Source organism: Dermacentor variabilis, chromosome 5, assembly GCF_050947875.1.
Source record: "Dermacentor variabilis isolate Ectoservices chromosome 5, ASM5094787v1, whole genome shotgun sequence".
Lineage (NCBI taxonomy): Eukaryota > Metazoa > Arthropoda > Arachnida > Ixodida > Ixodidae > Dermacentor > Dermacentor variabilis.
In genome coordinates, this window is record NC_134572.1 from 47,174,201 (window position 1) to 47,195,160 (window position 20,960).

The window sequence follows — 20,960 nt, forward strand, 5'->3', positions numbered from 1 at the left end:
AATGGTCAACGTTATCTGCCGGAGTATCAGTGACAGACGTATCATCATCCTTGTTAAAATCATGAAATGTGGAATAGCTAAATCGTTCATGAGGGACAGGACAGTTAATGTGTACGAGAACTGTGTTACGATCTCTTCACTTTCACCCGCAGTAATACATACATACACATGAGCTATATGTGTATGTTCTAGCTAGGATGTTCGATGCGCATTGAAAAACTTCGAGGATCAGGGCCCTTATTCCCAAAAAAAAGCTATTACGCGAGAGTTGTTCAGAGAACCAGATGCCAGCCAATCGCGTTGCCGGACATATTATTAACGAAGGTAGGCGACCAATGGCGAAGAGCACTTACGAGTGAAAAGCTTTATGAATTCCGCCCCAGACTTCCATCACCCTGCAGAAATGTGCGTTCAGAGACCGAGAACTCGTCACAGCGGGTTAAGGTGTTCAAGATATTGTTCGCTGTGCGACATTTGTAGTCTCGTAGGCTTGCAAATGTACTTAACGTAAGTGCATGTACATATAGTTGTTTCTTCACAGATTTGTATATTGAGGCGTCTTTGTTATCATATTCGCAGTGCTGTGCTTCTCGCGAACTGTGATGACAAAATGAGAAGAGAGAGAGAAACTGTGGAAGCGAGCTCATTTGATGCTAATAGTTAGAATGCACCGTCCGTTACGTTAACTCAAAAATAACCGTACGTTAATTGAATACAACTGTCTCTATCATCCATATACAACGCACTGACTGCACACCTACAGATAATTTTCAATATTTCTGACACGATTAATTAACCTGTTTGAGAACTTACGCTGCCGACATGGAACACAACAATGGTTTAGCGTTGCCGCACAATATTAGACTAGACACTAAGATAATAAATGGAGATTTAACTCGCTGGCCTGCATCTCCGGAACCCCCTTCTTCAGATAACCTAGATCAAAACAAAGCGCTGCATTAATACGAGTATCGTGCTTCGTCTACCATTCTTACGTCCCATTCGTATAGTTTCCTTTCCCCCTTTGACCTTTCCGTATATCCATCCTCCGGTAAAAATTTTCATACCCGATCGGCAGCGGGGCTACAAATTTTCATAATCCAATTATGCAGGCACTTACCGCATCACCCCCATTCCGCAAAGTAAAGAAAGAAAGGAGAACAGTCCTTTCGGGCCCGGTGTGCCATTCTAACAAGAGACAAGCGTGCCGCATATTTCGTTTCTTCGTCGTGAGTGAAAGGTTAAGCCGATTGCGCATAAGCCTGACACGCCTCGCGACGAGCGCCGAACGTCGAAGTGCGCACGCGCGTTGAGGCTGTGGATTATGCATGACTTCGAGGACGCTAATAATTCAGTGTATCAGAAATTGGGGAGAGGGTAGGGGGTAGAAATGAAAGAACAGCTTCTCGGAACACATGCTGATGCATATACATACGAGGAACGCATGAGAGGGGGCTCAGGCTTCTTGCCTTAGTTCTGCGTTCTCATTTACCTGAATACGAAGGCAACAAGGACGCCGCAAGCTCGGCTCTCTCTCGGCTAAAGCCTTTAATGGCAGAAGCTCATGTCTATGTATGTATTGCTACGGGTAGAAGTGAAATGAGTGACGATAGCATGCATGCGAGGATTGGTAGAGAACGAAGATGAAGTGATAGTTGAGGGAATATAGCTATCGAGCACGTGCTGTAATGGGGAAGCTTAACAATATGTATGTATGTATGTATGTATGTATGTATGTATGTATGTATGTATGTATGTATGTATGTATGTATGTATGTATGTATGTATGTATGTATGTATGTATGTATGTATGTATGTATGTATGTATGTATGTATGTATGTATGTATGTATGTATGTATGTATGTATGTATGTATGTATGTATGTATGTATGTATGTATGTATGTATGTATGTATGTATGTATGTATGTATGTATGTATGTGCATTATGCACGAATCACTAAAGAAATTGATCATATCATGAGACGCCAACAGACAACGGCACCAAGGACACATTGGGGGAACTATAAACTTACACATGCTTCCTGAAGGCATCAATACATCAAAGATATTGAGCTACTCGACGTGCGTTCACAAAAAAAGCAAGGAAAAAAAACAACGTTCTGAATTCTCACTCTGTCGCAGCCAATCGCTTACTCCTTGCGACTCCCACCTAAAACCCAGGTCAACGGAGCGCCATGGCTGGGGCCTTCTGGCACCATCACGCACGGTATCTCCACTTCGGGGAACGAAAACAGACGCCTTCGCTCACAAATAACGTGCTAAATATTTTATGCGGACGGCTTCCTGAGTGGGACAGCTTCCATTTGACTCAATTTCTGATGTCATTCTATCTCTTCTCGCGGAAAGTAAGAAGTAAAGCACGCACGTCGTTCCGTATATACGATAGGAACGCACCCGGGCGTCATACACATGTGGCATACGGCGTATCTCGAGCCTACAAAGCGTGCAATACATGGACAACCACATACAAGCTACAAAGCGTGACGCCACGAAGATGCGGAGGCGGTGCCCTCTCATTCAGCCCAGGCAAAGTAGATTTACGACAAACTACAGCGGTTTGGATTCTTTCAAGTTTAAGAGAACTGGCATTTGGGCGCGCTGGTGTATCTTTTAAGTAACGCAAAGCTAACAGACATGCGAACTTGGATGAATCTAGCGTCAGTATCTCATTACTTTATTTAAGTTCGTCTGTGTCTGCTGAGAGACAAGACCGGTACTTGAAGGGGGGGGGGCGGGCAACATTTCAAAAAAGCCCATTCAGAAAATTGTTGTCCAAAGCACCAAATAGTGGAAGAAGGAGTTCAGCGAGAGGCAAAACTTGCCCAAATGTCTTTTTTAAACCTAAGGTATAATTTTGCCATGTCCGCTTTAATTTATAATTATGTAGCCTGTCTATACCAAAGCGACCGTACCATCTGTATTAATACACCGTTTGTTTATTGGTGAGTCAGTGTGCGCGGCCTGCGAACCTATTTCCCACTCGGAAAAAGAAAATAAATTATATGTATACATGTCAGATTCCGGTGTGGCGAGCTATAGACTGCGCTGCGCGCTGAGACTACGGCAGGAAAAATCAGCTGCACTTCTCTAATTGTTCCGCCATAGTATACTTTTTATTTATAGTATAGCTGAAGTCCGCCCCCTCTGACGCCAACAGCATGTTGGCATGTTCATGTAAAAGCCGTTTCACATAAAGTGAATAGAGTGCGATTCCGGCCGCGGCTGCCGCCGAAAGTAGTCCTGCGCGGCAGCTACAAAGTATTGTGTAATCCGTGCTCGCTGGAAATTTTCGCAGCGGCGTTGCGTCTGACCAATGACGGCGGGGCGGCAGGATGTGACGCACTTGTTGATGTCTTAGTTATGGAGCTACTGTATTGTGCTACATGACAGTCGCAGCGGTAGCGCGTGATCGCTATTGGGAGAGTGGCGATCGCTGCGTTGGCGGATGTACGAAGTCGGGACACGTGAAACAAGCCTATATTGCTGGTCGGAGCGTTTCCCATCGCAGAATCGTAATATGCTAAACACGCTTAACACGTTTTATCGGCTGCTGCGTTTAATTTCTGTGGGCCCATTGAACGTATTGCAGGGTTCTAACATGGTCCTGATTTCCAAGCATTTTGCTACGTGCACAGACAGTGTTCCCTCTATCCCACTTTCCTCTTTCTGTTCCCCCTTTCCCTTCCCCCAGTGTAGGGTAGCAAACCGGACGCTTGTCTGGTTGACCTCCCTGCCTTTCCTCTCTTTGCTATCTCTCTCTCTCTCTCTCTAACATGGTCCTTCTTTTTTGTTTAAAGAAAGGTTTAAGCAAGTGGGAAAAAGGAAGGGCGTACGATTCTCTTCTCGCGGAAGTCGATGCCCACGGTGGAGATGAACTTGCTATTGAAGGTCGAGTTTGTGTACTGGTAGAGGAAGCTAGTCTTGCCCACGCCGGAATCACCCAGCGCCAGGAACTTGATGAGGTAGTCGTAGTCGGCACCACTCGCCTGCCCATGGCTCATCTCCACATCTGCAACGGGGCGAGCAGAGAGAGAGAAGATCAGTAATGCATTTACCGCCAACTTGGCAGCGGGTCGACCATCGACGTGGCGATAACTAACAAACTCAGTTGGAATAAACACGTCTCTTGCATATGTGCGTCAGCATTCCGCAAGTTATGGATTCCTCAGGCATAAACTCTGAAAATTCCCGGCGCCTACTTACCTCTTGGCCTACACGTCGATCATCAGTTCTGCCCTCAAAAACGCATGTATAATTTGGGACCCGCACACTAAGAAAACATTTTATGCTCTAGAAATGGCTCAACGGAAATCTACCCGCATATCCTTTTCTATATACCGCATGACTGATGCTCCAACTTCTCTGATGCAGCAAAATAAAGTCTTGGAACTTCAACTACGCCGTAAGATTCTAAGGTCAAAGTTCATCTAAAAAACAACCATCTCGCTTTAGGCCCTGATCCGTACATCAAACATATGATCTCACGACTAACCAGATATTGTAACGCCAATCAATAACCTAATTTGCGGCACGAACGAATGCATTTAAATGCTATTCCTTCCTTCGAAAGACTACCGACTTGAACGCATTGCCACCATGTATGCTTCATAGCAGTGATTCATTCGACACAATAACCTTATAATGTGCAGTGTATATATTCTTTTTTCTTAATACTCCATTTTCTTTGAGAGCCCTAAGAATTTGTTTGGAGCATTTATTGTCACGGTTAACCAGGTGCTCATTGTTGTGTCCTACTACCTTGTTGTTGTACTAATACCTTCTTGCAAGAGCTGTAATAATCTGTTGGTTTATTTGTAGTCGCGGTTAACAAGATGCCCATTGTTGTGTCGCGATGTGCTTTTTAACGTAGTTCATGGTTTGTGATGCACTACTGTTTTGCTGTTTTACGCCAGTGCTTGTTGTACGAACTCTTTGGTGCCCATTATGCAGGAGCCCACACCTTGGCCTTGCAGTACTCTAAAAATAAATAAATAAATACTCTGCGCCTAGAACACGCAGGACAAAACTGTCAAAAGACAAAAATGAGAAAAAGTCAGGACGAACACAGGCTTTTGCGTACGCCCGGTCAGCATCTTGTACTTTTTCAATACCTGGCTACTGAGGCCAAAAAAGGGGAGGCGGTCACATAGAGAGCGCGCCACTATCTTACAAGTTGACAACGCTTTATGTTGTTGCTGTTGTTATTGTTTTCTCGGCACAAGTGGTACATCTAATGAAGCAACGGTCAAGGTCACGTCAACTTCTTTTTAGCGTCTGTCACGTGGAGTCGGAGGAGCGGTGGCAGCGCACGGCAATTACATGTGCGCTAAATGGAGCTAACATGTTCATGGGAACGCGGCGCCGCCGCAGTTGGACCAGTCACTAACATGCATGTCGGAAAGATCGGACAGGCACTGTAAAAATACCGGAGGCTAAGGTCTAGCTTTTATTATCGTCAAATGTGGGTTTTTGTGGTGCCGTTACGTAAAAGTTGCAAACAGATAAACAAGCAAGCAAGCAACAAGCAAGCAAGCAAGCAAGCAAGCAAACACTCACTCACTCACTCACTCACTCACTCACTCACTCACTCACTCACTCACTCACTCACTCACTCACTCACTCACTCACTCACTCACTCACTCACTCACTCACTCACTCACTCACTCACTCACTCACTCACTCACTCACTCACTCACTCACTCACTCACTCACTCACTCAGCCACCCACGCACGTCGTAATTGGGTAGATGCACAGCACGGGACATTGAGCAGTGAAAGCAGGCGAAAGCGCGGGGTAGGGAAGAGAAGGTAGGCGGTATAATGCCGACTGTCCATAATTGTGTGGCACTTTGGCCTTGCACACAACAACCGTAATAATCGTTGGTGGTTTAGCGTCCCAAAGCTGAAGTATGGGCTACGACTGACGTCGCAGTGGAGCACTTCGGTTTTTAAATCTCTTGGAGTTGTTTAATATGCACCTGCGTGAACTTTCACGCACTCATTGACACCCCCCCCCCCCCTCCTTCTTCTCACTCCTACTGATAGATGTCGCCACGGCCGGGATTCAATCCTAGATTCCGGGGTCAGCAGCGAAAGAATGTTTTACTTGACATCGTCAAAAACAAAAACAACAACAAAAAAAGCACCCACGTGACCGTGGCAGAACAAGCCAACGGTACATAAGACCAATGCCTTCCTGCCCATTGCAAGTGAGAGAAGCGCGAAAACACGCAAGTGTGCAAAGGAAAAGAGACAGGACAATGTAATATATATATATATATATATATATATATATATATATATATATATATATATATATATATATATATATATATATATACACCAACATCAGCATGGCACTTTGCTGCAAGTATAAAGAGCAGGGCTGGACATGTTCCTTGACAGCATGAAAAATAATGGATTGTGTATAACACACGACACGTATAGCTGGGTCAACGCCGACTTCCAGCTGTGTCGTTATAAAATTGAACAGGGCAGCGACGGACGCCTGTGATATTGTCCTGTATGTTTCGTCTGGAAGAGTTGACAGTTGGGCTAGTTGGTCGTCCATATTTGAAGAGGTAGCTTAGCGCAAATAAAACCACGGACACTTTGCGCTAAGCTACCTCTTCAAATATGTTTAGTCTGACTTACGCTTCTGAAATTTCACTGTTAGCACGTTCTAGGAAGTCAGTGGTTGGCAGTGGCGGTACATCTTTGCACTTTCAGTTCACTGTACATACCGCACAAACAGGCTTAACGCACTCAAGCGCGCCTAGTTTCGACAAACTCGGGTTGGAAATAGCGCCTTATAGACTCGCACCATTGCCTAGGCACTTCTCCCTAAAAGACAGTATTTTTGGCGGAGCTGTGGTTAAGTAGGCGTGTGGGGTGCCCTGTCTTTGCCGGGAAACATAGGGACATTTTCCGGCTGCCGTTATTTTGTTTTTATTCTCCGAACGAAAATTCAGGTATTCTGAGAAGTTAAAATAAAATATGTCACTTACATTCCTTCGCTTGCGCATAATTTACGAACGCCAATATTGTGGTTAAATTTTCCTATTCCTATAGCAAGTCTCGCATAGTCTAGGAGAGAAGTGTGAGCTATGGACGCAAGATGCAGCCTTTGAAACGTTGACTTCGCCGGGCACAAGACGATACAGTTACGTTGAAGGGTCATCGAATGCAAGAACAAGCATACGTACGTTCTTGCTTGTTTCATTTGGCACCCTGCATTGCGTCTGTCATAAACACTCGTAAGAACTTCATCTACAACCTCCTGAGCGAAGAAGATACTTAAATTCACATTCCACACGAAAACACAATCTAGCCAGGTTTCAGCGGAAGCGAGTGTAGCAGAGAGCACTGCAAAATGAAACGGTACCTATACGAACTACGAATGAACCATTTCAGTCGCGTTGGTAGCTAGCGTATGTGACATCCCAACGCTCCAGCAGCAAGGGAACGAGGAAGGATAATCCGGAAGTCGAAAATAGATTATTATGACATTTGGATCGAAACGAAACGCGGCAAGGGCGGAGCTTACGTGTTGTGTCTGTGTTCTTATGGACATTGTTCTGTTGCGATAGCAATTATATGGGCACTCCTGGAGTATTTCTGCCGAAGGCGACGCCCAGAGCGCCGCAGCGCGCCGTATACTGTATGTGCGAGTGAAAGCGGTCGAGGGTGAGTCGGCGATCGCGGCTCAATCTCGCGCACACAACGGCGGAAAGCGGGTAGGAAGCGCGCCGCCTTCCGTCGCGCATAAAGCTTCGGGGGAGAGAGGGGGCGGGGGGGGGGGCTCTACTCCGGATGGCCCAGGCGGCCGCGCGCGCCCGGCCGGGACGCTGCATATTGAAAGCCATCTCTGTACAGAGCACGCGCTGCACTGTGCTTTCAAGGCGTAGTTCGCGTTGATGCGAGCGACTGCACCAAGGCCAATTCGCTCGCTGCTTCTGCCGCCTTTCCTCACTGCAGCGCTTGGCAGCGAGTTTACGCGGTCATCGAGTGAGATGTCTTCATGTTGGCTAGTGCGCGCGTGACACCATGCTTGTTAATTTAGTTTTACTCGCGAACAACTTTCTGTGGCTATGAAAGGAAAGCTACAGAGGCAATAATAATAATAATAATAATAATAATAATAATAATAATAATAATAATAATAATAATAATAATAATAATAATGAAATAACGCACGACATAGCCGACGCCTATTGAAGATGTCTACGAAGATTTCTGACTATAGAAGGAGCATGCAGGGTTATAGCTCAGGTTGGACGTATACGAGCGTTTACGCATCGCCTGATTCAGTCGCCTCTTCTACTTGCTAGGAAGCAAGCAACAAAGCTGGCACTCCGCGTCAGGCACAGCGTCGGCGGCCAAAGTGCGGCGGATCGCGGCCTCTCCCTGATTGGCTGCCTTCTTCGTTGTTTTCGCCGACTTGCTTCTGCACGTCCCGGCGGATTAACCGGCTGCCACGTCGTCGGCGGGCTAAGCCTCCGCCCTATCCGCGCTGTGAAGGCGTCGAAGTTCTTTTTGCGCCCACCGCAGCGGGTGGGCGGGCGTGTGGCGCGCACAGCGCTGCGGGACGCCCCGCGGACCCGCTGCGGGGCGGCGAAAAACACGCACACACGCAGATGGTCTCGGCAGGCGCTCGCCCGTAGCTCTTAAGCCCGAGATTACTGGGCACCACTCCGCTGTAAGCGGGCACAGGAAGAAGAGCGTGCGCCGACGCCTCAGGGGCGCTTGGAGTTGCACTCTTCCTTGTTTCGTTACCCGCTCCGAATCGCAAGTGCGACAGTTCGGCACATGGTTGCTGAACGGTAAAGCACTTCCCCGCGCATTCATGATGACGGCAGCAACGACGAAAGAAGCAGCTGTGGCATATATGGTGAAGATGAACAGCGAAACAAGCAAGCAAGCAAGCAAGCAAGCAAGCAAGCAAGCAAGCAAGCAAGCGCATATTTGGTGAGGATGAACACCAAAACAAACAAACAAACAAACTACGACACTCGCTGTCATGTCCTTCGGACGAGCTCATGCGCTGCAGACGACACAATGACACCTGTTTACCCCATTACGTGAACCGCACGCCTGCATCGGTCCTCGCTTCAACAAGCAAAGAGCAGCACTCCCCTCCGCGCTATGCCAGATGGACGAGCGCCCAAGCTTACAGAAAGCAAAAATCTTGGACAGTGGCCTATATATACGGTCATCAGCGCAAGCTGCTGTAGGGGGCGTTCCTGCGTAACCTACAAGAGACGGGATTGTCTGCCATTGTGCACTGTGTGAAGTTGCGTGTGTCTGTATCTGACTCTGTAGTGTGTATGACGGCGTGCCACCTTGGTAGGCTTCCAGGACAAACAGGGGGAAGGAGGGAGATGGAAATTCAAGACGATGAGCAAAACGAGAACTAGGTGATAGTGGGAGCTAACGTTTCGACAACTGGACTTGCCTTTTTCAAGGCTACATATGCTTTCCTCGGCACAGTAAATATAGGTAGGGTTCTTCTAAAAGGGAGAGGGCGTAAAAGCTTATGATGTCGCGTCAAGATCGGAGAGACAGTCGGAATTAGCTAAGAAACAGCCTACACCAAAATCTGACAGACCGTCAGCCTTTATAACAAAGTATTCTAATGCACTCCCAAACATAAACAACATCCTACGAAAATACCACCGAATATTATCAAGCAACGAGCGCCTGAGAAAAGCGTTCCCGGATGTACCAAGGGTTACCTATCGCCGCAAAAGAAACTTTAAAGACATGTTAGTGCGCGCAAAAGTCAGCCAACATCATTCCCCCCGTAATAAAAGCATGTTGTCACCCCAGGTGCAAAACGTGCAGACATCTCCAAAGTGACATTAAAATTAAAAGCACCGCAAATAATTATACACACGAAGTCAAATCTAGCTTCACTTGTACAAGTTCGGATGTGATTTATATGCATGAATGTTCCTTCTGTAAGAAACAATATATCGGTGAAACGGGACAATCAGTGAACGTCAGATTAAACGGACATCGCATGGACACAGCTAAAGAGCTTCCCAAGGCCGTCGCCGAGCATTTCAACCAACCAGGTCATAACTTTGATGAACTTAAACTCCACACATTACAGTAAAATTTCTGTTCTGAACGAGAAAAAAATACGGAGAACCCTACCTTATCCGTAAGTTCAAGACATTGCAACCAATAGGCATAAACGTCTCAAAGGGAATTTCAGAATCTATTCACTATGCCAAATTTCAAGCTATAGGCAACAATACTTAGTTTGGTTGCTCAGTGTTTCTTTCTTCTTCCTTTTTTCTTCTTTCTTTCGTCTTTTTTCTTTGCCTTTCATTGCTTTTATTTATTTATTTATTTATTTATTCTATTTCAGTATTTTTTATGTTTCTTTATGAGCGTTGGTTTCTGCTGCTTCGTCTATTACCTCTTTCACAGACAGGACAGCCCACGACCACCAGCGAAGCAGGTAATAGAGGGGTGCTGTGCACGCCGTTGACTCACCGATTGGCACACGGCCGTTGACATGTCACTGACAGAGGGCAGTGTCACCGGCCCTGTGCAGGGCACTCTTTCGCTCGTTGCCGCACCCACACTCTCCCCTTTAGAAGAACCCTACCTATATATACTGTGCCAAGGAAAGCATATATGCCTCCTTGATAAAGACAAGTCCACTTGTCGAAACGTTGGCTCCCGCTTTCACCTTGTTCTCGTTTTGCTCATCACCTTGGTAGACTGTATGACTGTGTCTGCAAGGTCTTATAGTTTTCGTCCTTATTTTATTGCGATAGCAATTACATGGACACTCCAGGCGCATTTATGCCGTTGGCGTCAACGTCGCCGTCGGCATCGCCGTGATGTTCCTTACAAAGTCCAAGGGGGATAAAACCGTCGCCGCGCGCCGTATGCTGTATGTGCCAGTGAAAGCATGTGAGGGTAAGCCGACGAACGCGGTTCAATCTCACGTGCGCGAGCGAGGAACGCGGCCCGGATGCGTGCCCTCTCCTGTCGCGCGCGAGGTAGGGAGGTTAAGCGAGGGTGGAGAGGCGTTCTTCACCGGCGGCTGCTAGCATAGAGTTTCTCACTACAACACCTACAACATCTGGCGCCACCGTCTATGGGAGTTGCTTAAGGGGGCACCGTGCCGTCATGGGAATGACGGTATATGTGTCTGCGAGGCTCGTGTTGGCTGGTGTTGTAAGAGGCTTCGTCTAAAACGTGGATATGGCTACGCAAATAACGCATTCTCAAAGTAAAATCTTCATAAAATGTTTCCGTTCACGCATATTACATCTTTACTCACCCACAATGCATGACCAAGCGAAGAAAAGCAATAACAGACGACCAACTGTTTCAAAGCGAGCGTGAACCTTGTCGTCTGTCCTCCAACTTTAGCGGCCCGCTGATACTTTTTACGTAACATGTAGTCGTACACGCAATAACAAGTTCTCATAGTTAAACAAAACACGTTTTAGCGTAGTAATAAAGCTAAAACAGCTTTTCAAGTGCTGTTCTAGTAGAAAATGAATCATTATGACAGACGGAACGGTACTTGCCAAGCGCGTCTTCAAGGTGTCCTGTCTCTACGAGAACGATGCCAATCCAAAGTTACAATATAACGGCATTCCCATGCATACCACAGCGCAGCAGCGCCAGATTTCCCTCTAGGTAATGTAGTGAGAAACTCTATGGCTGCTAGGGTACCTCGATGTCTTTCTTGCTCGTCCGCGCCGCTCCATACACAGAGTGGAAACAACCGTGGCGCCTACTACGGCGTTGGCCACGCGAATCGCGGACGCCGTAGAAGACGCCTTTGGCGGACGCCATAGGGACGCGTTGCCGGCGCTTCTGTGTCTCGAAAGCGATCTGCCACGCCGCCAAAGTGCGCGCACGTGCGGGCCTCATCTTCATGCCCTTTCCCACCGCCGTTTAATTGCCAGCTTATCATTATTTCACAAATTCTACCACAGCATACTGAATCGTGCACCATATATCTTGCCACCATCACGCATATCCCATCGCATAAGAAATTCCTTAAACGTAGCTCGTCCACAAGCGCGCACTGTCGCTTTTGCATCTTCTTTTTTTCCCTCGAACAGCCAAAGACTAGAATGGACTTGCGCACAACATCGTTTCTATACCCAGATCATCTGCCTTCATAGAAGAAATTGCCTCGCATTATGCCTTGTAACATTTTGATATTCTTTGTTTCTTATATTCTTTGCAACCCACCCCTTATGTAATATTCCGAAGAGGCCTCTTTAAGGAAATAAAGTGAAAGTGAAAGATCTGCGATGTCTGCAGAGTGCGCGTAGTGCCGGTAACTTCGTATGCGCTGTGCTTTCGACGTTTCGTTCGCGTTGAAGCGAGAGATGCATGAAGGTGAATTCGCCTGATGTTGCCGCGATTCCTCTCCCCAAAATTTTGACAGCGAGTTTCCGGCCGTGCTCATCGAGCGAGATGCGTTCATGTTTACCTATGCGCGCGTGACACCGTGCTTGTTATTTTAGTTAAAACACGTTGGCGGGCAAGTTGGTTTGAATCTCTGATATAATGTGTAAGCGCGACTGAACGACGACTTAGAAAGAAACAGACACACAGAAGCAGCGCTGTCTCTGTGTGTCATCGTTTAGTCGCGTTTACACATTATATCATTGTTCATGTAGTTAGTAAGCGAATGTTTACAAGTTTACACGGCCAGTAAAACTGCTATTCTTACCTCGTATACCTGTCTAGTAATTTGCTATCGCAATCGGTGCTTCACCTTTCGGACGGAACTGCGAATATTTTTTTTCATTTTATCTCATCTTTTATATACTTTTTCCTTTCCCTAGTACGAGGTAGTCTTCTGGAGTGATCCTCTTTGTCATTCCTTCACCTTTAGCTCTCTCTCACTTTCTATGCACTGGCGGCAAAATTTTACGGCGAAGAGAAACAGAAATTCGCCCATACCGCCATTGAAAATCGGGCTCTGTGTCTAGCTGGAAGCCAGACGCACAATAGCCTTTCAGCTATCGCGCTACATTTGCGCTTGGTAATTTGTGTGGGGCTTTCATGCGCCCCGCACGCTAAATGAGAGCTGTGACATATACGTCGAACGACATAGCAGGCATTACTATAATAGACGAATACTACGCTTTGCACACTACCAGGCAAAAAATAAGATGTTTTTGAGAAGATGTATAGCACCCCGAGAAGTAAGAAAACAAGCCGGATGGCGGTGTCCACTGCGAGGTCTACCGCAAGCCGAAGAAACTACTGAGATCTCCTGATTTAGTGTCGTTCTTGCTCTCTCCTTCCGCACCCCCCCCTCCCCCAGGTTATGCACCTACCGCTTGTTCATTTTAGTCACCAGTTTTCACTGCTCTACTTTTACCCCGGCACGGAGCATTGTTAGGCCATGACAGACGATGCTCGTCAAAAGGCGTATTTGTAAAGACTTCGTGAATCCGCTTGAGAACCGTCTCACTGGAGAATACCTGGGGGCCCGTGGAGAACAGTTTGAAAAACATTGGCGTATACCATTCTGGACTGAGCGGTCGCAGCTGCATTACCTGCGGCCCAAGAAAACTTCCGAGTGCGCGTCCTATAGATTCTCGACTTTCCCCCGAAAGTTCTGTTGTACAGCGAAGCTGTTTATGGCTAGGTTCTGGCGGATCTCGTCTCCGTGGACATAGACGAACACTTTTTCATACGTGGGCCGATACTGAAGACAGTGTAATGCCAGGCCGACCCGCGGCAGCGGTGAAGCAGGCGTTAAACACTCCCCATACTTACACGCCGACCCCGAAGGTAATGCAATACTGGGCTGACCCCCGGCGGGGGTGCAGTTCTCCATTAAGGGGCTCACATTAACAACTTCGCTGGTCATCCTTCTTGACAGAGTGGAAGGGCACTGAATTTTGTTGATGAATTCAAATATAATCAAAGCGTTTCACGCTTAGCTACCGCCGTTCCGTTTGTTATCCGGTTTCTTGCAAAAAAAGAAACGGAAAGTGTTTTTACAACGCACAGGGCCGAATTCACCAGGAGTTGTAGCGCACGAAAAAGATTTATTTATTTATTTATTTATTTATTTATTTATTTATTTATTTATTTATTTATTTATTTATTCCGGATACGAACTCTGTCTATTAGCGTCTCGGTTCCGCACGCTCATGTGCTTGCTTCCACATCACGTGGTTCCACAGCTGGTCTAATGCAGTCTGTGAGACACAAGCTTGTGCCACAATTATCTCGTCGTAAAGTCATTCCACACTAGAGCAGTCAAGCACAATCATCCGTGATCCAGCAACCACCTGGAAACGTTGAACGATGAGCACGCTTCAGACTGCATTGGCCCGCGGAGCACTGCTTGGAAATGAGGGCTCCTAATGATTGAACGCACGATGCTCTACGGAAATCCGGAGAGCTGCGGCGCGGAGACTGCCTGCTGCTCTGCGAGCTTTAAACATCAGCAACGTCTTTTTGTCGCGCAATCCACAACAAAAGGACTTCAGGGGGCCCCACAGGACGCCCACTGGAGAGAGCGACCGAGTATACTTGTAGTCCCATTTCATGCGCGCACATAAGATTTCTTTCTTTAGGGGGCAATGAGCACAACATACGCTGGATTCCACCCATCTCTCGGCGCCAAGGAAGTTTAACGTTGCCCGGCCTCAACAACAACAACGCATTGTCGAGGACATTACACTGGGAGCACGTATTCCATATATGAAGCTATGTGCCGTCAAGTTTCGCTAGCGAGCGCGTTATAGTCCGGTGCGTCGCCGTTGTCGTCGCTGTGAAATGGATCTCAGTGCGCTGTATCAGGCGGCTTGATTCTTTGCAAGCTCGATCGCGGCCGCGCCACAGGACGGCAGGAAGCGGTGAAATTGATCCGCACATTGCTCCGGTGCGGTTTTTGTTGAAGCCGCTCCGGTAACCTGCGCGAAGGATGCGGGTTCGGATGTGCTGTGTTAGGGCAATTTAGAATCGCGAGCAATCTCAAAAAGAAATGGGACGAAATAGAGCGCGTTACACGAAGACGGCAGGCAACTTCGTGGTAGAGCGACCGTGGCAGTTGCAGTTTCGTTGTCCCAACGGTCTATAAGTTGGAAGCGGCATACGAGCTACCCGTCCTTATAGGCAGTTCTGAAATTGGAGCTCGGAAGTGAAGAGGGTGCACAGGGAATAGAAGTTTAAAGATATCCACAAGAAAGGTTCGCCTTGATCATACTAAGGAGCAAGTTATGTCGAAAATGGCGTTAGCGTCCCTGTAGTATATACGTCCACAATACTGGCATTGTCCATTATGTCTAGAGACAGCTGCATCTTGAGTGTCACCCTCAATTGTGATTTCATTCCCGATATCCCCTTCCAAAAGTAGACCCGTAGCTACTAGTCCCGAAAGAAAAAAAAAAGCATGATTCATTTATTTACTGCGGCCTTTGAGATCAATATATTCTGCTTCCGCTTACACACTTCCAAAGTCATACCCTCATCGTGGCTTGGTAACTTCTTATTTTTGTTTCTATTTCCGAAATAAAGAGTTGCAATCACGCTGGTTGGCCCTTGCGATGACGTGTGATTGGCTCTTGATTGGTCAATCACGCGTTGCCAACCTGAAATTGCGGGGCTGTTGGCCGAACAAAAGCTTCCTCGGCCGTTTCGACAGACGGTCGCGTTGAGGTAATCTGCGCTTCCTATCACGCATGCAATGACAAGCAGACCAGCACGACTCTCCTTCTACTTGCAGATTGCTCATGTCATGCGAACTTTTGCCGTGTAATGTACGAAAAAAAAAAAAAAACATTCCGGTCACCGCCAAAGAAACACCAGACGAGTGGTCAACGAGATATCCGGTTATTTCTAGAGTCACCCTATACAGGGAGATCGTCTGACCACTTCACGACAGAACAGCGAGGCTTCGTTACATACTTCGTCTCTGTAGAATACTCGCATACATTTATTCGTGCACATTTTCATGTTCTGTGTTGAAACGAGGCCACGTTTTCTTTGCCCGCAGTGTGTATTTTCATGTGGAGAGTTCGGAACTCTCGAACTCCATAGATTAAAATGAGCATTCTCTTTCACTGTCCTGACTCCTTCCGTACTTTGACTTTGAAACCTATTACCAAGGCTTCATAACGGTCGTCAAAGAAAGAAAGAAAGGAACAATCAAACAACTAAATAGAAAGGTAGACGCGCGGGCAGACGGAAGGACAGATTCAGAAATCCCGAACACAAACCAAAAGAACAGACACAAGTAAGCAAGAAAGCAAGTAAATCAACAGCAAATAGGCAAAGACAACACAAAAACGAACAAGTAACAAGGGGTTAGTATCAACCCACTTGCGTGTGCAGATGTGCATTTCTAGATATTATTATTCACTGCGTTATTGTCATTCTGTAAGAATAAGTTCGAATGGGCTCTCGAGTGCGCTATCACATCGAGCTCGGCAGACATAGGCATTCTGCGTCGCCGGCCGTCAACAAAGATGTCTATATAGACCCGACAAAAAGAAACGAAAGATAGAAAAAAGTACACAGAAAAAACTATTTCACATTCCTGTATACGAAGACTGTTGTCCCTGCCTCCGCCATGCACCGTTCGTGTTATCGGCTCACTCGAGCTTCGTCTTTGGGAGGTATGTTCCCGTCCCGTATATGACGTTCGATCGATGCCCGCTCCGACAGCACCCAACGCACACCGAGAAATTCGCTCGCTCTGTATTATACAGTTGGGTCGCTGGCTCAGTTTCTGGTCCGCTATTCCACCTCCTCCGATCAACGGGTGCCCTTTCAGACTTCCTTGCCACTCTAGCGCAATATACGAACTGGTCGTAGCTTTGCAGCTAGACATAGGAGCTTATAACCGCACATACATATGCACGAATAGGCGCGCACACACAACAGACAGACAGACAGACAGACAGACAGACAGACAGACAGACAGACAGACAGACAGACAGACGGACAGACGGACAGACGGACAGACGGACAGACAGACAGACAGACAGACAGACAGACAGACGGACAGACAGACAGACAGACAGACAGACAGACAGACAGACAGACAGACAGACAGACAGACAGACAGACAGACAGACAGACAGACAGACAGACAGACAGACAGACAGACAGACAGACAGACAGACAGACAGACGGACGGACGGACGGACGGACACACAAGGTTTGACGATGAGGATCACGAGAAGCAAGAAAGAACGTCTAGTAAGCGAAAAACCGAGGCATATGCGAGGAAACGACTCACCGCGCAGCGACGACAAACTAAAACGTCGCAGTTTCGCACGGGATGCGAAGCATCGATTGTGACAGCAAGTTAGTGGCCAGCTATACGAAGTAAGGATAGAAGTTTTATCGACCGTATAAACTTGTAAACTTAGGGATACTAACTAAGTTAACAAGCATGGTGTCAGGCGCGCAAAAGCAAACGTGAAGACATCTCTCTCGATGACCGCGGAAACTCGCTGTCGAAACGTTGGGGTGAGGAAGGAAGCGCGACAGCAGCAGCGAGCGAATTGACCTTCGTGCTGCCTCTCGCATCAGCGCGAACTAAGCCGCGAAAACACAGCACACGGCGGACTGTGTCCCTGTCGCAGATGGCTTTCGAGATACAACGGCCCGCGCGAACGCGCGGCCGCCCCGAGTAGAACACACCCGTCCCCTCCTAACCCCCCCACCGAGCCTTGTGCGCGACGGAAGACGGCGCGCATCCTCCACGACGGTGAGCCGCGATCGGCGGCTCACCGTCGCACGGTTTCACTCGCACATACGAAGCCAAAAAACTCGATCAGCTCGTCAAAGAAGGCGAGCCCTCCACCACAGGTCAGAGCACGCATACGCGACAAATTGTAAACTGGGTAGGGCCGACGAAACAGATATAGGAGGGCCTATCCCGTGACGGTTTCTTCCGATAACCGAGCCCGTAGTGCAAAGAAAGCTCCAACACCAAGAGTAGGACACATACATACATTAGAGCCGAGTGAATATTGAAATGCCCCCTTAAAACGCCATATAAACTGCACTAAAATAATATGAACAAGAATCCATTAAGATATAAGCAAAGGAGAGAGATAGAGGCGAAAGGACGCGACGCGTGTGTGTCGGCGCAGATTTTTATGCCAGCGCCGGAGCCATGTATATGGCGCGTGTTTGTCGCGCATGTTTCTTTCCCTTTTTATATTTATTTCTCACTGGAACCGTACCCTCTGCGTAGTGTAGTGCTCGCAGCATTCGGTGAAGCGCGAGGGTTATTTGTCAGACTGGCTCGCGGACAGGCGTTCCCTTTTTTTTACTCTTGCTTGTCTGTGTTTACTGTTCTTATGCTCGGCGCACGCCAGCATCGCTAGGAAGCAGAGCCGCTTGGTCTTCGCTCTGTTTTGCCCCCCTTATATTTTCGTGCGTTAACCGGATGCATGAGGCCAGCTGTATGTACGGCGAGCTCTCCTTCTTTCTCTCTCTCTCTCTTCCGCTTCGTTTCCGGAGCACGCACACGTCAAGCTGTCCGCAGGCCAGCCTCGCAGCCGTTGATTTGTGGCGCGATAGACAGCGGCCAACTGTTACATCCCAGCCGCAAGAACTCCGTAGCTTTCCTCGCACGTGGGGCATGATCTTCCGAAGACGGTGGGAGTTTCAGTGAGAAAAGAATGAACGAATGACTGTATATAACGCAATGTAAAATGAACCGGCCACAACGAATGAGCCCACGTCTTGCGAGTACAGCCTGATATGTAGTATACTAGAGGTTGGAATGCGCAACATCTTGACCTGATGCTATACCAACACGCCCAGTCGTCAACCCTGATATGTAGGTTTTGCTGGCTGTAATGGCCACACTTTGTAATACGCAACATTCTCAACTTAATCTAAAACGAAACCACGAGAAGCTACATTCAGGCGAAAGATCGCTACGTAGGCACACTGAAAGCCTTATTTTGCGCCATTAACTTCAGTTATATCCAGCGTCGGACCTTTGGCGTATTTTAATGGCGAGAACGTGTCGCAGCGCCGTAAAATGAGCTACACACTACATAATTAGAAACGGCCCCGTAGCGTCGTAATTTGGCGTTTTCATTGGGGCTAAACTCATAGCACCGTATATGCAGGGTGAATTTTGTGCATATTTTAGTTGTGAGCTCTTGGCAATCGACTTCATTACATTGTCCGAAAACATTTGGCATTTGGCCAAGCTTCCTGAGCGACGGTGCCTGGAAGCGGGTGTGACGTCGATCTTAATAGCATTTCAACTGCCGAAGGGCCGTTCCATAGGCAGGAGAACAAGAACTTGCAGCGCGACTAGTGCGAATCCTTGTTGATGCCTGCAACCTTCTGTCCAGTGCGAATCAGTTATATCCCAGGTCATGATTTTACTTGTCCTCTTAGCAACCCGACCGCGAACACGTGCTTCTCTCACATAGCAACAATCCGCTTACCCAGAGTACCTTGAATGTGTTCACAGTGCGCACACAATTAGGAAAGGGGACAGGTACAAAGAGCGCTGCCCCTCTGCAACGCTCTTCCACTCTGTCTGTCCCCTTTCCTACGTATGTGTGCGGAGCGAGCACGTTCAAGATGCAACTTGCCAACTCGCCCAATCTTCAGCCCTCGCACCCAGACTGCAGTGAGCCCTATCCAGCTGACTATGTCCAAATGTTCCGTTGCGAAGTGGGAATCGTTGACGATGGGCGGACTGGGACGAAAAGGCAGCAGCGCTAGCAGTGAGCTTTCCGCAAACGAGTATGCAAGACGGAAATGTCCTCGCCGCCGCCGCCGGTTCCGACTCGAGGCGGCAACGGATGGGGAGCTCGTGGCATTCGGTATGGTGATGGGATGACGGGGTCGAGTGTCCTGAAACCTAGGAGGGATTAGGAAGCGACGCCGCTACGCGGAGAGCAATAGCTTGGAGTTTGACTATCACCGCCTCTCCTTACTCCACCTTCTATACTTGTCTTGTTCCTCACGTCTTGGCTTGCCTGCGAGCTTTCTCTCCCACTGGCACGAACGTCGGAAGCCCGGGTCGTGTCACGAGGGATGAGCTCCGAGAAAGTCGCAGCTTGGACCGGAGAGGTGTGTGCAGCCCACTATGCGCGATGTTCTTGCATATGCGCGAGGTATAGACGAGACAAGGACGACGCTGTCGGGCCTGCATACGCGGCTTTTTTTATTTTCTATGGTTCTCCTTTCGAGGGGTGACATACAAGAGGGTTGGAATACAGATGGGGACTATTTTCCGTTCGGCGTTCAGGAACAGAGCAGCAGCGCAGGCGGTAATATTTGCGAGGATTGTGAGGAACTTTGATACTCGGCGGCGCCATGCCCTAGTGTAAGGGGAAGACATTCTGGTTTTATAAGTGCGTCATCCTCGCCACTGCTAACGTTCCCGGCGACGTCAGAAGTACGACGGCGTGTACTGCCGCTATGCTGTCGAATTCTAATAATGCGCAGAAGTGGTATCGATAATCATCCAAATTTATGTTCACGGCAGGGCGCAGGCCTCTCCAGTCGTGTCTTGCGTGAGCTGACTGCGTCTCACCATCATTTATCATGCCAGAAAATTTCATAATCTCATCGCACCACCTAATACCCTGCCGTCGTCTATACCAGGTTTCCCTTCATTTGGCATCCACTCTGATGGTAACCTCCTCTATACGCCAGTGCACGATCTTCTCAAGTCCATAACTCCCATTCCTTTATCTTGATCCCAACTAGAATAAAAGCATTATGACTCTTAACGTTACGCTGATAATTTTTCGTTCCAGAGCTCGTTTCGCGGCACTCAAGCTTATCTCTTAGAGTCTAAGCTTCGGCCACACATGTTAGTACTGAAACAATGCGCAAAAGTGGTAGCAAGCCTATTAATGCCTCAGTTTTTTCGCTGTGCCGTAATATCAATCACTTGCCCTAGCCATATATACAAGCTTAAATAAAAATGCC

General features: G+C 47.8%; 1 protein-coding gene across 1 annotated transcript in view; it reads right to left on the reverse strand.

Annotated features, from left to right (window-relative positions):
- Rab27 (RAS oncogene family member Rab27) overlaps positions 1–20,960 on the reverse strand; it is a 141,991-nt gene that overhangs the window by 29,426 nt on the left and 91,605 nt on the right. The window contains exon 2 of the mRNA XM_075692373.1: positions 3,857–4,032. Coding sequence (XP_075548488.1) covers positions 3,857–4,024 — 168 coding nt within the window. The 5' untranslated portion in view covers positions 4,025–4,032. The remainder of the gene's footprint in view (positions 1–3,856; positions 4,033–20,960) is intronic.